The 15,669-nt window shown below is 38.8% G+C and overlaps 1 protein-coding gene across 1 annotated transcript in view; it reads right to left on the reverse strand.

The window, feature by feature from the left end:
* LOC119518537 (histone-lysine N-methyltransferase SETMAR-like) overlaps positions 1 to 15,669 on the reverse strand; it is a 54,348-nt gene that overhangs the window by 12,447 nt on the left and 26,232 nt on the right. The window contains exon 2 of the mRNA XM_037815734.1: positions 14,688 to 14,784. Within this exon, the coding sequence (XP_037671662.1) occupies positions 14,688 to 14,784 (97 nt within the window). The remainder of the gene's footprint in view (positions 1 to 14,687; positions 14,785 to 15,669) is intronic.

Genomic DNA, 15,669 nt, shown 5'->3' on the forward strand with positions numbered 1-15,669 from the left:
AATCGACCACTTTTCCAAAGGGCACTGGTTTTTTTATTGCAGAATGGTATTTAGAAATCAAAATCAAGGTGCTAGGTTTGTTCACTACCACTGGAGTGTCACTGCTTTTAAATACATGTGTGCATATTAACCTACACATGTACTGGTATCTCAGATTCTAACCCGAACCCACAAAGTTGCTTTTAGCCTCTTCTTCTCCTTATTTGTGAGGAACTTGGTTCTCATTACCTAAAATATATTTATCTATTTGTTCAATTCTAGTATACACAAAAGTAGTTTCAGAATTACTAACCCTCTGCAAAACATATTCACTGACTAGATTACAGATTTATGTCCAATTCTTTTTGTCTTTAGCCTTACAATATCCAGTCAGGAACTGTTTTCCAAAATTACTTAATTATTTTGTTCCCCTACCCCTTCAGTGACACTCCTTCCTCATCCCTGCTACACAGTTCCCAATCCATGCTTTGTACCCATTTCCCTCGCACCCTGATAAGTGACGATCACTTACATTTCTGGTTTATCCTCCTAGCATTCATTTTGCATAAACAAGCAAGTGTATATGTATTGTCTTATATCCCCTTCTTTTGTACATAAAGAGGAGCAAACTACAGATACTCTTATGCTTTACTTTTTTCACTTAACATCATATCCTGGCAAGCATTCTGTATCAGTACATAAAGAACATTCTCATTCTTTTTTTTTAACATCTGTATTGTATGAACATACCATAGTTTATTCAATCACTCCTATTTATTGGCACTTAAATTGTTTCCAATATTTTGAAATTACAAACAATGCTGCAATGAATACCTTGTGTATCATGTATTTTCATATGGTTGGAGGTATGGTTTCAGGGTAGAATCCCAGAAATAGTCTTGCCTATTTTTTAAATTGGATCACTTGTCTTTTTATCATTGAGTTGTAACAGCTTTTATATATCCTGGATAAAAGCACCTTACCTTATCAGATATATGAATTGCAAATTCTGTTGAGCTGTCTTTTCACTTTCTTGGTAGCATCATTTGCAACACGAAAGTTTTAAATTTTGATGTAGGCCAATTTACCTATTTTTTTCTCTTTGCACTAATCCTTTTGATGTCATATTTAAGAAACGATTGCCTACTCCAAAGTCACAAAGATTTACTGCTATGTTTTCTTCTAAGAGTTTTAAAGTTTTAGCTCTTACATTTAGGTCTGTGACTAATTTTGAGTTAATTTTTGTGTATGGTGTGAGGTAGAAACCCAAATTCATTTTTTTGCATGTGGATATCTAGTTGTCTGAGCAACATTTATTGAAAAGACTATCCTATCCCCATTTAATTGCTTTGGCACCCTTGTTGAAAGTCAACTGACCATTTTTCTGACTATTCTTACATGTTTGTTTTTCCATATGATCACCAGTATCAGCTTGTCTAACACTACAAAATAGCTTATTGGCATTTCTATTAATATTGTTTTGAATTTAAAAATTAACTTGGGGTGGACTGATATCTTTATGAAGTTGAGTAATCCTACCCAAGAACAGAGGATATCTTTCCATTTGTTCAAATCTGCTTCAGTGTCTTCCAGAAGTGTTTTAAATTTTCCTTGTATAAGTTTTGTATATTTCTTGTAAAATGCATTCCTAAGTATCTTCTATGCTGCTATTGTAATTGGGGTTTTCTCTAACATTATATCCTTGGTATATTATTTGTGTATATGAAAGCTATTTATTTTTTGTAAGCTAATTTTATATTCTACTACTTCATTGAATTATTTTACTTGAGTTGGTTTTATCACTGATTCTCTGAGGTACAGGTATACTATCCAAGCATCTGCAAATAGAGATAGTTTTCGTCTTTGTTTGCCATGCTCATGTTTTTCACTGATTTCTCTTATCTAACTGCATTGGCTATTTCGCCTCTAATACACTGTTGAACAGTGGAAACAGTGGGCATCCTTACTTTTTTCTTTACCTTAATGGAAATGCCTCTAGTATTTTCCCATATAAAAGGTTACCAACTTTAAGACTAAAATATAGATGCTATCATTAAAAAAGCATTCCTCAATTCCTAATTTCTTGAGTGTTTTTCAATCATGAATGGATACTGAATTTTTTTAAAGGCTTTCTCACCTCTATGAAGATAATCCTATGATTTTTTTCTTAGGGTTATTAATATGTAAATAAAATTATGGATTTCCTAATATTGAAAACAACCTTGCATTCCTATAATACATCCAGCCTTAAAACTTTTACATTTGCTCTTCCCCCTGCCTCAGGTTTGCTTTCCTCTGGTTTTCACATGTCCAGCCCTCTCAATCTTAGAACAGTTTTTAAAGTACGGTGCTGCTATGACAAATACCTACAAATGTGAAAACAGCTTTGGAATTGGGTGATGAATAGAGGCTGAATAATTATGAGGCATTTGATAGAAAAAGCCTGCTTTGAAGAGACTGCTGATGGAAATATGGATGCTAAAGGTATTGCCAATGAAGCCTTAGAAGGAAATGATAAATGTGTTATTGGAAACTGGAGGAAGGCAATCCTTGTTTTAAAGTGGCAAAGCACTTGGTGAAATTGAGTCCTGATGTCAGATGGAAAGCAGAACTTGAAAGTGATGAACTTGAATGTTTAGCTGAGATTTCCAAGCCTTGTAAGTGTGGAAGTTACAGCTTGATTTCTTCTTGTAGCTTACAGTAACATGTGAGAAGAAAGGGACAAGCTGTGAATTAAACTCTTAAGCACAAAGAAACCAGAAATTGATAATTTTGAAAATTTTCAGCCTATCCAGGTAACATGCTCTGACACTAGGGTCAGAGGTGGCTATATCAGGGACCTCCCTAAGCTTCGGGGAAGTGAGTACTTAGAGAACAAGGCTCCATGTGAGGGTTTAAGTGAACAACCCTTTGCTAAAGAGGGTATGGCTAAACATGAATCCAGTCACCCATTTCAGTGGAAGTCAGGATTGGAAATGCATTTATCCAGGAAGAATCTGTGGAAAGTTCTTTTATGTGAAGGTTTGGACTCCCTGAAACTGCATAAAAAGCCAATAAGATTTCTGCAAAATTTGCATGAGCAGAAGCACAGCCAGCCTGGTCTGAAAGGGACAGAGAAGGGATGAACCGAAAGAAGAATGATTTCAAGGGCAGAACCATGAAAGCAAAGGTCTGCACCAAAAGATCTCCTAGGCCAAGAGAGCATGCCCACCCACATGTGGAAAGGACACTTCGTTCCTGTACTCGCAGGGGCAGGCCATCTGCCCTGGCACTTGGAGGGGGCAAGCCTTGTACCCCGTTGTCCAGGGAGTACTGCCACCCCAAAGCTCAGAGACAGTGGGGCTTGTGCCACAGCATTCATGGAGAGCCCGGCTGCCATTCTGATGCTGGGGAGGGTGGAGCCTATATACCCTTAGTGTTGGGGAGAACATGGCCCTTTGTAAAGAAAGGGTGAGGCTGCTGCTCTATCAGGTCTGGAGGACAAAATGTCGATCCACAGATGACTCTCAGACCTTGCAATCTAACGGAGTTTGCTGGCTGGGTTTCAGACTTGCCTAGGACCCAGAATCCATTTGCCTTCCAATGCCTCTCTTCTGAAATGGGAATGTTTATCCCATGCTTGTCCCACCATTATATACTGGTGGAAACAGAAAACTTGTTTTCCAGGTGTTACAAGTGCACTGAAGAGGAATTTTACCCCAGGATGGGTAACATCTATTTTAGTTACTAAAGCTGCTGAAATGCAATACACCAGAATTGGGTTGGCTTTTACAAAGGGGATTTATTATCTTACAAGCTTCCAGTTCTGTGGCCATGAAAATATCCAAATCAAGGCATCATTAAGAAGATACCTGGACTCCTCTGTCAGATGACAAGGCACATGGCAGCGTGTGCTGTTTTCTCCCTTCTCTTCTGGGCTTTGTTACTTTCAGCTTCTTGCTTCCATGGCTTTCTCACTAAGCTTCTATGTCCTTCTCTCTGTTTCTTTCTCTGAATTTTTCATCCTCTTATAAAGGACTCCAGAAAAGAGGATTAAGACTCATACAGGGGGATTGAAGGGACAAAATGTGGCATAGAGAGGTGTGGAATTTAGTTAGTCCTCTGGAACAACTAGCATATAGACAGGAATAACTAGTAAACAGTCTAGAACAACTGTTGGGGGACATCCGTTACCAGATAAACATCATACACCAGTCTGGAATGGGTAGAACAGCTGAGATCACAGCATAAGAACTAAATGAAAATGTTCAAAAAATTGATTGTGTTGATGAATGCACAACTATATGATGATACTGTGAACAACTGATTGTACCCTTTGAATGAGTTTATGGTATGTGACTATATCTCAATAAAATTGCATTAAAAAAAAAAAGACCCACATGGGGCACACCTCGACTGAATTAATCAAAAGGTCCCATCCACAATAGGTTTACACCCATAGGAACGGATTAGCTTTAAGATCATGATCTTCTGGGTCCATAAAGCCTCCAAATCACTACAATATCCATACTCGAATTACCACAGCATCCATATTCTATTTTGATAAGACTTTGTACTTAGCATTGTTACTGAAATGACCTGAGGTTTTTAAGATATTGTGATGGCATGAATGTTGGAATGATGGAATGCTGTGATGGAACGAATTTTGCCAAGTGGGAAAAACATGTCTTTTGAGTGTCCAGAGTGCAGAATATTGGGGATGGGATCATATCTCCCACAAAACGAATGTTCATGTCCAAACCCTGGTCTTGTGGATATAAATCCATTTGTAAATAGGAACTTTGAAGATGTGATTAGTTAAGGTGTGCCCAAACTGAATGAGGGTAGGTCTTAATCCAATAAGGCTGAAGTCCTCATAAGGAAAGGAAATTGGAAATGGGAAAAAAAGCCAAAAGAAGCAAGAAGCTGTAAGTTAGAAGAGAAAGAAGACATTGCCAGGTGAAGGAAAAGCCAAGGAAACCCAAAGACTGCTGGTCAACCAGAAGAAACCACTCTGGAAGGAAGCAACCCTACTAGCCTCTGAAACCATGAACCAATAAATTCCTGCTTTTAAGCCAATCCATTGAATGGTATTTGTTTTAGGAGCACAGAAACTAAAACAATCCTACTCTGGTCTTAGCTAAAATGTCACCTCCTCACAGAGGCATTCCCTAACCATAAAGGTAGCCTTCTAGTCTTCATTTAAGACAGCATTCTATTTTAATTCCCTACCCAGCACTACTAGCTGATACTTTTTCTGTATGTTCACTGTTTATCTCTCTCCACTAGAATGTAAATTCCATGACATCAGTGAACCTGTCTCAGTAGCACATTTACTGCTATATGCTCAAGACATACAATACCTGCCAGATTTCAGGCACTCAATAAATGTCTGTAATAACTCTGATTTTGGGTTTAACACTGTAAGAATGTCTGATTTTATCAGAGGAAAAGAAAAAGAGAAATAAAACCTTACCTTCTCTAAGCAAATTTAATGAATAAATCTACATTTGTCTACACTAAAAACAAAGCCACGTAGGCGGGGCAAGATGGAGGACTGGTGAGCTGTATGTTTTAGTTACTCCTCCAGGAAACTAGGTAGAAAGCCAGGAACGGCGTGGACTGGACACCACAGAGCAATCTGACTTTGGGCATACTTCATACAACACTCATGAAAACGTGGAACTGCTGAGCTCAACAAAATCTGTAAGTTTTTGTGGCCAGGGGACCCGCACCCCTCCCTGCAAGGCTCAGTCCCGTGGGAGGAGGGGCTGTCAGCTCCGGGAAGGAGAAGGGAGAACTGCAGTGGCAGCCCTTATCGGAAACTCATTCTACTGATCCAAACTCCAACCATAGATAGACTGAGACCAGACACCAGAGAATCTGAGAGCAGCCAGCCCAGCAGAGAGGAGACAGGCATAGAAAAAAACAACACGAAAAACTCCAAAATAAAAGTGGAGGATTTTTGGAGTTCTGGTGAACATAGAAAGGGGAAGGGCAGAGATCAGGCCCTGAGGCTCATATGCAAATCCCGAAGAAAAGCTGATCTCTCTGCCCTGTGGACCTTTCCTTAATGGCCCTAATTATTTGTCTCTTAGCATTTCAATAACCCATTAGATCTGTGAGGAGGGCCCTTTTTTTTAATCCTTTTTTCCTTTTCTAAAACAATTACTCTAAGAAGCCCAATACAGAAAGCTTCAAAGACTTGCAATTTGGGCAGGTCAAGACAAGAGCAGAACTAAGAGAGCTCTGAGACAAAAGGCAATAATCCAGTGGCTGAGAAAATTCACTAAACACCACAACTTCCCAAGAAAAGGGGGGTGTCTGCTCACATCCATCATCCTGGCGGACAGGAAACACTCCTGCCCATCACCAGCCCCATAGCCCAGAGCTGCCCCAGGCAACCCAGTGTGACGGAAGCGCTTCAAATAACAGGCACACACCACAAAACTGGGCGTGGACATTAGCCTTCCCTGCAACCTCAGCTGATTGTCCCAGAGTTGGGAAGGTGGAGCAGTGTGAATTAACAAAGCCCCATTCAGCCATCATTTCAGCAGACTGGGAGCCTCCCTACACAGCCCAGCAGCCCAGAACTGCCCTGGGGGGACGGCACTCACCTGTGACATAGAACAGTCATCCCTCAACACAGGACCCGGGGTGCACGGCCTGGAAGAGAGGCCCACTTGCAAGTCTCAGGAGCCATACGCCAATACCAAGGACTTCTAGGTCACTGGCAGAGACAAACTGTGGCAGGTCTGAACTGAAGGATTAGACTATTGCAGCAGCTTTAAAACTCCAGGATCACCAGGGGGATTTGATTGTTAGAGCCACCCCCTCTCCCTGACTGCCCAGAAACACGCCCCATATACAGGGCAGGCAACACCAACTACACACGCAAGCTTGGTACACCAATTAGACCCCACAAGACTCACTCCCCCACTCACCACAAAGGCAAAGCAGGGGAGAACTGGCTTGTGGAGAACAGGTGGCTCGTGGACGCCACCTGCTGGTTACTTAGAGAAAGTGTACTCCACGAAGCTGTAGATCTGATAAATTAGAGATAAGGACTTCAATTGGTCTACACATCCTAAAAGAACCCTATCAAGTTCAGCAAATGCCAAGAGGCCAAAAACAACAGAAAATTATACAGCATATGAAAAACCCAGAAGATATGGATAACCCAAGCCCAAGCACCCAAATCAAAAGATCAGAAGAGACACAGCACCTAGAGCAACTACTCAAAGAACTAAAGATGAACAATGAGACCATAGTACGGGATACAAAGAAGATCAAGAAGACCCTAGAAGAGCATAAAGAAGACATTGCAAGACTAAATAAAAAAATAGATGATCTTATGGAAATTAAAGAAACTGTTGACCAAATTAAAAAGATTCTGGACACTCATAGTACAAGACTAGAGGAAGTTGAACAACGAATCAGTGACCTGGAAGATGACAGAATGGAAAATGAAAGCATAAAAGAAAGAATGGGGAAAAAAATTGAAAAAATCAAAATGGACCTCAGGGATATGATAGATAATATGAAACGTCCGAATATAAGACTCATTGGTGTTCCAGAAGGGGAAGAAAAGGGTAAAGGTCTAGGAAGAGTATTCAAAGAAATTGTTGGGGAAAACTTCCAAAATCTTCTAAACAACATAAATACACAAATCATAAATGCCCAGCGAACTCCAAATAGAATAAATCCAAATAAACCCACTTCGAGACATATTCTGATCACACTGTCAAACATAGAAGAGAAGGAGCAAGTTCTGAAAGCAGCAAGAGAAAAGCAATTCACCACATACAAAGGAAACAGCATAAGACTAAGTAGTGACTACTCAGCAGCCACCATGGCGGCGAGAAGGCAGTGGCACGATATATTTAAAATTCTGAGTGAGAAAAATTTCCAGCCAAGAATACTTTATCCAGCAAAGCTCTCCTTCAAATTTGAGGGAGAGCTTAAATTTTCCACAGACAAACAAATGCTGAGAGAATTTTCTAACAAGAGACCTGCCCTACTGGGGATACTAAAGGAGCCCTACAGACAGAGAAACAAAGAAAGGACAGAGAGACTTGGAGAAAGGTTCAGTACTAAAGAGATTCGGTATGGGTACAATAAAGGATATTAATAGAAAGAGGGGAAAAATATGACAAACATAAACCAAAGGATAAGATGGCTGATTCAAGAAATGCCTTCACGGTTATAATGTTGAATGTAAATGGATTAAACTCCCCAATTAAAAGATATAGATTCACAGAATGGATCAAAAAAAATGAACCATCAATATGTTGCATACAAGAGACTCATCTTAGACACAGGGACACAAAGAAACTGAAAGTGAAAGGATGGAAAAAAATATTTCATGCAAGCTACAGCCAAAAGAAAGCAGGTGTAGCAATATTAATCTCAGATAAAATAGACTTTAAATGCAGGGATGTTTTCAGAGACAAAGAAGGCCACTACATACTAATAAAAGGGGCAATTCAACAAGAAGAAAAAACAATCATAAATGTCTATGCACCCAATCAACGTGCCACAAAATACATGAGAGAAACACTGGCAAAACTAAAGGAAGCAATTGATGTTTCCACAATAATTGTGGGAGACTTCAACACATCACTCTCTCCTATACATAGATCAACCAGACAGAGGACCAATAAGGAAATTGAAAACCTAAACAATCTGATAAATGAATTAGATTTAACAGACATATACAGGACATTACATCCCAAATCACCAGGATACACATACTTTTCTAGTGCTCATGGAACTTTCTCCAGAATAGATCATATGCTGGGACATAAAACAAGCCTCAATAAATTTAAAAAGATTGAAATTATTCAAAGCACATTCTCTGACCACAATGGAATACAATTAGAAGTCAATAACCATCAGAGACTTAGAAAATTCACAAATACCTGGACGTGAAACAACACACTCCTAAACAATCAGTGGGTTAACGAAGAAATAGCAAGAGAAATTGCTAAATATATACAGACGAATGAAAATGAGAACACAACATACCAAAACCTATGGGATGCAGCAAAAGCAGTGCTAAGGGGGAAATTTATAGCACTAAATGCATATATTAAAAAGGAAGAAAGAGCCAAAATCAAAGAACTAATGGATCAACTGAAGAAGCTAGAAAATGAACAGCAAACCAATCCTAAATCAAGTAGAAGAAAAGAAATAACAAGGATTAAAGCAGAAATAAATGACATAGAGAACAAAAAAAACAATAGAGAGGATAAATATCACCAAAAGTTGGTTCTTTGAGAAGATCAACAAGATTGACAAGCCCCTAGCTAGACTGACAAAATCAAAAAGAGAGAAGACCCATATAAACAAAATAATGAATGAAAAAGGTGACATAACTGCAGATCCTGAAGAAATTAAAAAAATTATAAGAGGACATTATGAACAACTGTATGGCAACAAACTGGATAATGTAGATGAAATGGACAATTTCCTGGAAACATATGAACAACCTAGACTGACCAGAGAAGAAACAGAAGACCTCAACCAACCCATCACAAGCAAAGAGATCCAATCAGTCATCAAAAATCTTCCCACAAATAAATGCCCAGGGCCAGATGGCTTCACAGGGGATTTCTACCAAACTTTCCAGAAAGAACTGACACCAATCTTACTCAAACTCTTTCAAAACATTGAAGAAAATGGAACACTACCTAACTCATTTTACGAAGCTAACATCAATATAATACCAAAACCAGGCAAAGATGCTACAAAAAAAGAAAAACTACCAGCCAATCTCCCTAATGTATATAGATGCAAAAATCCTCAACAAAATACTTGCAAATCGAATCCAAAGACACATTAAAAAAATCATACACCATGACCAAGTGCGGTTCATTCCAGGCATGCAAGGATGGTTCAACATAAGAAAATCAATCAATGTATTACAACACATTAACAAGTCAAAAGGGAAAAATCAATTGATCATCTCAATAGATGCTGAAAAAGCATTTGACAAAATCCAACATCCGTTTCTAATAAAAACACTTCAAAAGGTAGGAATTGAAGGAAACTTCCTCAACATGATAAAGAGCATATATCAAAAACCCACAGCCAGCATAGTACTCAATGGTGAGAGACTGAAAGCCTTCCCTCTAAGATCAGGAACAAGACAAGGATGCCCGCTGTCACCACTGTTATTCAACATTGTGCTGGAAGTGCTAGCCAGGGCAATCCAGCAAGACAAAGAAATAAAAGGCATCCAAATTGGAAAAGAAGAAGTAAAACTCTCATTGTTTGCAGATGATATGATCTTATATCTAGAAAACCCTGAGAAATCGACGATACAGCTACTAGAGCTAATAAACAAATTTAGCAAAGTAGCAGGATACAAGGTTAATGCACATAAGTCAGTAATGTTTCTACATGCTAGAAATGAACAAACTGAAGAGACACTCAAGAAAAAGATACCATTTTCAATAGCAACCAAAAAAATCAAGTACCTAGGAATAAACTTAACCAAAGATGTAAAAGACCTATACAAAGAAAACTACATAACTCTACTAAAAGAAATAGAAGTGGACCTTAAAACATGGAAAAATATTCCATGTTCATGGATAGGAAGACTAAATGTCATTAAGATGTCAATTCTACCCAAACTCATCTACAGATTCAATGCAATCCCAATCAAAATTCCAACAACCTACTTTGCAGACTTGGAAAAGCTACTTATCAAATTTATTTGGAAAGGGAAGATGCCTCAATTGCTAAAGACACTCTAAAAAAGAAAAACCAAGTGGGAGGACTTACACTCCCTGACTTTGAAGCTTATTATAAAGCCACAGTTGCCAAAACAGTATGGTACTGGCACAAAGACAGACATATAGATCAATGGAATCGAATTGAGAATTCAGAGATAGACCCTCAGATCTATGGCCGACTGATCTTTGATAAGGCCCCCAAAGTCACTGAACTAAGTCATAATGGTCTTTTCAACAAATGGGGCTGGGAGAGTTGGATATCCATATCCAAAAGAATGAAAGAGGACCCCTACCTCACACCCTACACAAAAATTAACTCAAAATGGACCAAAGATCTCAATATAAAAGAAAGTACCATAAAACTCCTAGAAGATAATTTAGGAAAACATCTTCAAGACCTTGTATTAGGCGGCCACTTCCTAGACTTTACACCCAAAGCACAAGCAACAAAAGAGAAAATAGATAAATGGGAACTCCTCAAGCTTAGAAGTTTCTGCACCTCAAAGGAATTTCTCAAAAAGGTAAAGAGGCAGCCAACTCAATGGGAAAAAATTTTTGGAAACCATGTATCTGACAAAAGACTGATATCTTGCATATATAAAGAAATCCTACAACTCAATGACAATAGTACAGACAGCCCAATTATAAAATGGGCAAAAGATATGAAAAGACAGTTCTCTGAAGAGGAAATACAAATGGCCAAGAAACACATGAAAAAATGTTCAGCTTCATTAGCTATTACAGAGATGCAAATTAAGACCACAATGAGATACCATCTAACACCGATTAGAATGGCTGCCATTAAACAAACAGGAAACTACAAATGCTGGAGGGGATGTGGAGAAATTGGAACTCTTATTCATTGTTGGTGGGACTGTATAATGGTTCAGCCACTCTGGAAGTCAGTCTGGCAGTTCCTTAGAAAACTAGATATAGAGTTACCATTCGATCCAGCGATTGCACTTCTCGGTATATACCCGGAAGATCGGAAAGCAGTGACACGAACAGATATCTGCACACCAATGTTCATAGCAGCATTATTCACAATTGCCAAGAGATGGAAACAACCCGAATGTCCTTCAACAGATGAGTGGATAAATAAAATGTGGTATATACACACGATGGAATACTACACGGCAGTAAGAAGGAACGATCTCGTGAAACATATGACAACATGGATGAACCTTGAAGACATAATGCTGAGCGAAATAAGCCAGGCACAAAAAGAGAAATATTATATGCTACCACAAATGTGAACTTTGAAAAATGTAAAACAAATGGTTTATAATGTAGACTGTAGGGGAACTAGCAATAGAGAGCAATTAAGGAAGGGGGAACAATAATCCAAGAAGAACAGATAAGCTATTTAACATTCTGGGGATGCCCAGGAATGACTATGGTCTGTTAATTTCTGATGGATACAGTAGGAACAAGTTCACAGAAATGTTGCTATATTAGGTAACTTTCTTGGGGTAAAGTAGGAACATGTTGGAAGTTAAGCAGTTATCTTAGGTTAGTTGTCTTTTTCTTACTCCCTTGTTATGGTCTCTTTGAAATGTTCTTTTATTGTATGTTTGTTTTCTTTTTAACTTTTTTTTTCATACAGTTGATTTAAAAAAGAAGGGAAAGTTAAAAAAAAAAAAAAAATAAGAAAAACAAGGAAAAAAAAAAAGATGTAGTACCCCCTTGAGTAGCCTGTGGAGAATGCAGGGGTATTCGCCTACCCCACCTCCATGGTTGCTAACATGACCACAGACATAGGGGACTGGTGGTTTGATGGGTTGAGCCCTCTACCATAAGTTTTACCCTTGGGAAGACGGTTGCTGCAAAGGAGAGGCTAGGCCTCCCTATATTTGTGCCTAAGAGTCTCCTCCTGAATGCCTCTTTGTTGCTCAGATGTGGCCCTCTCTCTCTGGCTAAGCCAACTTGAAAGGTGAAATCACTGCCCTCCCCCCTACGTGGGATCAGACACCCAGGGGAGTGAATCTCCCTGGCAACGTGGAATATGACTCCCGGGGAGGAATGTAGACCCAGCATCGTGGGACGGAGAACATCTTCTTGACCAAAAGGGGGATGTGAAAGGAAATGAAATAAGCTTCAGTGGCAGAGAGATTCCAAAACAAGCCGAGAGATCACTCTGGTGGGCACTCTTACGCACACTTTAGACAACCCTTTTTAGGTTCTAAAGAATTGGGGTAGCTGGTGGTGGATACCTGAAACTATCAAACTACAACCCAGAACCCATGAATCTCGAAGACAGTTGTATAAAAATGTAGCTTATGAGGGGTGACAATGGGATTGGGAAAGCCATAAGGACCACACTCCACTTTGTCTAGTTTATGGATGGATGTGTAGAAAAATAGGGGAAGGAAACAAACAGACAAAGGTACCCAGTGTTCTTTTTTACTTCAATTGCTCTTTTTCACTCTAATTATTATTCTTGTTATTTTTGTGTGTGTGCTAATGAAGGTGTCAGGGATTGATTTAGGTGATGAATGTACAACTATGTAATGGTACTGTAAACAATCGAAAGTACAATTTGTTTTGTATGACTGCGTGGTATGTGAATATATCTCAATAAAATGATTAAAAAAAAAAAAAAAAAGAAGGGAAAGTTGAAAAAAAAAAAAAGAAAAACAAGGAAAAAAAGATGTAGTGCCCCCTTGAAGAGCCTGTGGAGAATGCAGGGGTATTCGCCTACCCCACCTCCATGGTTGCTAACATGACCACAGACATAGGGGACTGGTGGTTTGATGGGTTGAGCCCTCTACCATAGGTTTTACCCTTGAGAAGACGGTTGCTGCAAAGGAGAGGCTAGGCCTCCCTATGGTTGTGCCTAAGAGCCTCCTCCCGAGTGCCTCTTTGTTGCTCAGATGTGGCCCTCTCTCTCTGGCTAAGCCAACTTGAAAGGTGAAATCACTGCCCTCCCCCCTACGTGAGATCAGACACCCAGGGGAGTGAATCTCCCTGGCAACGTGGAATATGACTCCCGGGGAGGAATGTAGAGCTGGCATCGTGGGACGGAGAACATCTTCTTGACCAAAAGGGGGATGTGAAAGGAAATGAAATAAGCTTCAGTGGCAGAGAGATTCCAAAAGGAGCCGAGAGGTCACTCTGGTGGGCACTCTTATGCACACTTTAGACAACCCTTTTTAGGTTCTAAAGAATTGGGGTAGCTGGTGGTGGATACCTGAAACTATCAAACCACATCCCAGAACCCATGAATCTCGAAGACAGTTGTATAAAAATGTAGCTTATGAGGGGTGACAATGGGACTGGGAAAGCCATAAGGACCACACTCCCCTTTGTCTAGTTTATGGATGGATGAGTAGAAAAATAGGGGAAGGAAACAAACAGACAAAGGTATCCAGTGTTCTTTTTTACTTCAATTGCTCTTTCTCACTCTAATTATTATTCTTGTTATTTTTGTGTGTGTGCTAATGAAGGTGTCAGGGATTGATTTGGGTGATGAATGTACCACTATGTAAATGGTACTGTGAACAATCGAAAGTATGATTTGTTTTGTATGACTGCGTGGTATGTGAATATACCTCAATAAAATGAAGATAAAAAAAAAAAAACAACAAAGCCACAAGCACAAACAAAATTATAATCAGCAATTATTTAAGTCCAAATCAGTGAATTGAAAAAAAAAAAAAACTTATTTCTAAAAACTATATTATATTAACACTAAAACCAAGGTTCCCTTTCTTTCAAAGTTAACATTTTTGAATTAAATTTTCTCATTAAAATTTGTTAAAAATTTTATCATTATTATGAAGGAGTTAATATTTAAATTGGATAAAGAACAAACCAACAATCAAAAACAGACTGTCTCTAGTTAAAGCCAAAATGTACTTAAGTAGATTTTAATATTTTAATCTCACCAACAAACAAAGAAAAGAAAAAATTTAACTCACAAAAATTAACTCTAAATTTTATATGACAGAAACTAGAAAAGGTGAAAAGGTTGTAAGCTCTCACAATTACCTGTAAAAGGGGATGCTTTCTCTGGGTGTTTTACTTTTACAAGTTTCCTATTAATAAATATGTAGCTGCAGGAACAAGATTTACATGCAACAGGAACCTGGAGAGAAAGAAGAAGGAAAAATACGTTGTTATTTTATTATTAAACTTCTCAAGTGTTTATGTGGTCTCTTCAGCTGAACAGTAAGTTACTTGAAGGGAAAAATCACATTTATATTTAAATCTACCTCCTTATTAAAATATTATTTGAGATAGGAATGATATCATATATGTTTTTGCATTCTCTTAATGATTAACAGTTCCATGCACATAATAAACACTTATCATATGCTAATATGAGTGTCCAGGGAAAGAATGTAAAGAATGTGAAGAAAAAAAGTATTTCCTTAATTTTGGAAATGGATGATGGTGATGGTAGCACAACATTCTGAATGTAATTAACACCACTAAATTATATATCTGAATATAGTAAGGGAGAAATTTTAGATCGTATACATGTGACTTGTGTGGGTTTGAAAGTGCTACGTACCCCAGAAAAGGCCATGCTCTTTTGATCTAGTCTTGTGGATGTGGACTTATTGTGGGTGGGACCTTTTGATTAGGTTGCTTCTATGGAGATATGACCCACCCAACTGTGGGTGAGACCTTTTGATTAGATTATTTCCATGGAAGTGTGACCCAGCCCATTCAAGGTAGGTCTTGATTAGTTTACTGGAGTTGTTAGGAGAGCTCAGTGTCTGACCCAAACCCAGGCACTTGGAAATGCAGCCGAAAGATGTTTGGAGATGCTAAGCTAAGAGATAAAGCCCAGAATTTGTCCTGGAGAAACAAAGAGAGGAGCCCCAGATGCTTAGAGAGAAATGCTCTGGGAGAACAAGCAAAGATGCACAGGAGCTGAGAGTGAGGAGAGAGACAGAAGTCCAGAGACATTTTTGGAGAAAGCCATTTTGAAACCAGAACCTGGGAGCAAAGGACCAGCAGATGC

This window comes from Choloepus didactylus, chromosome 22 (genome assembly GCF_015220235.1).
Source record: "Choloepus didactylus isolate mChoDid1 chromosome 22, mChoDid1.pri, whole genome shotgun sequence".
NCBI lineage: Eukaryota > Metazoa > Chordata > Mammalia > Pilosa > Megalonychidae > Choloepus > Choloepus didactylus.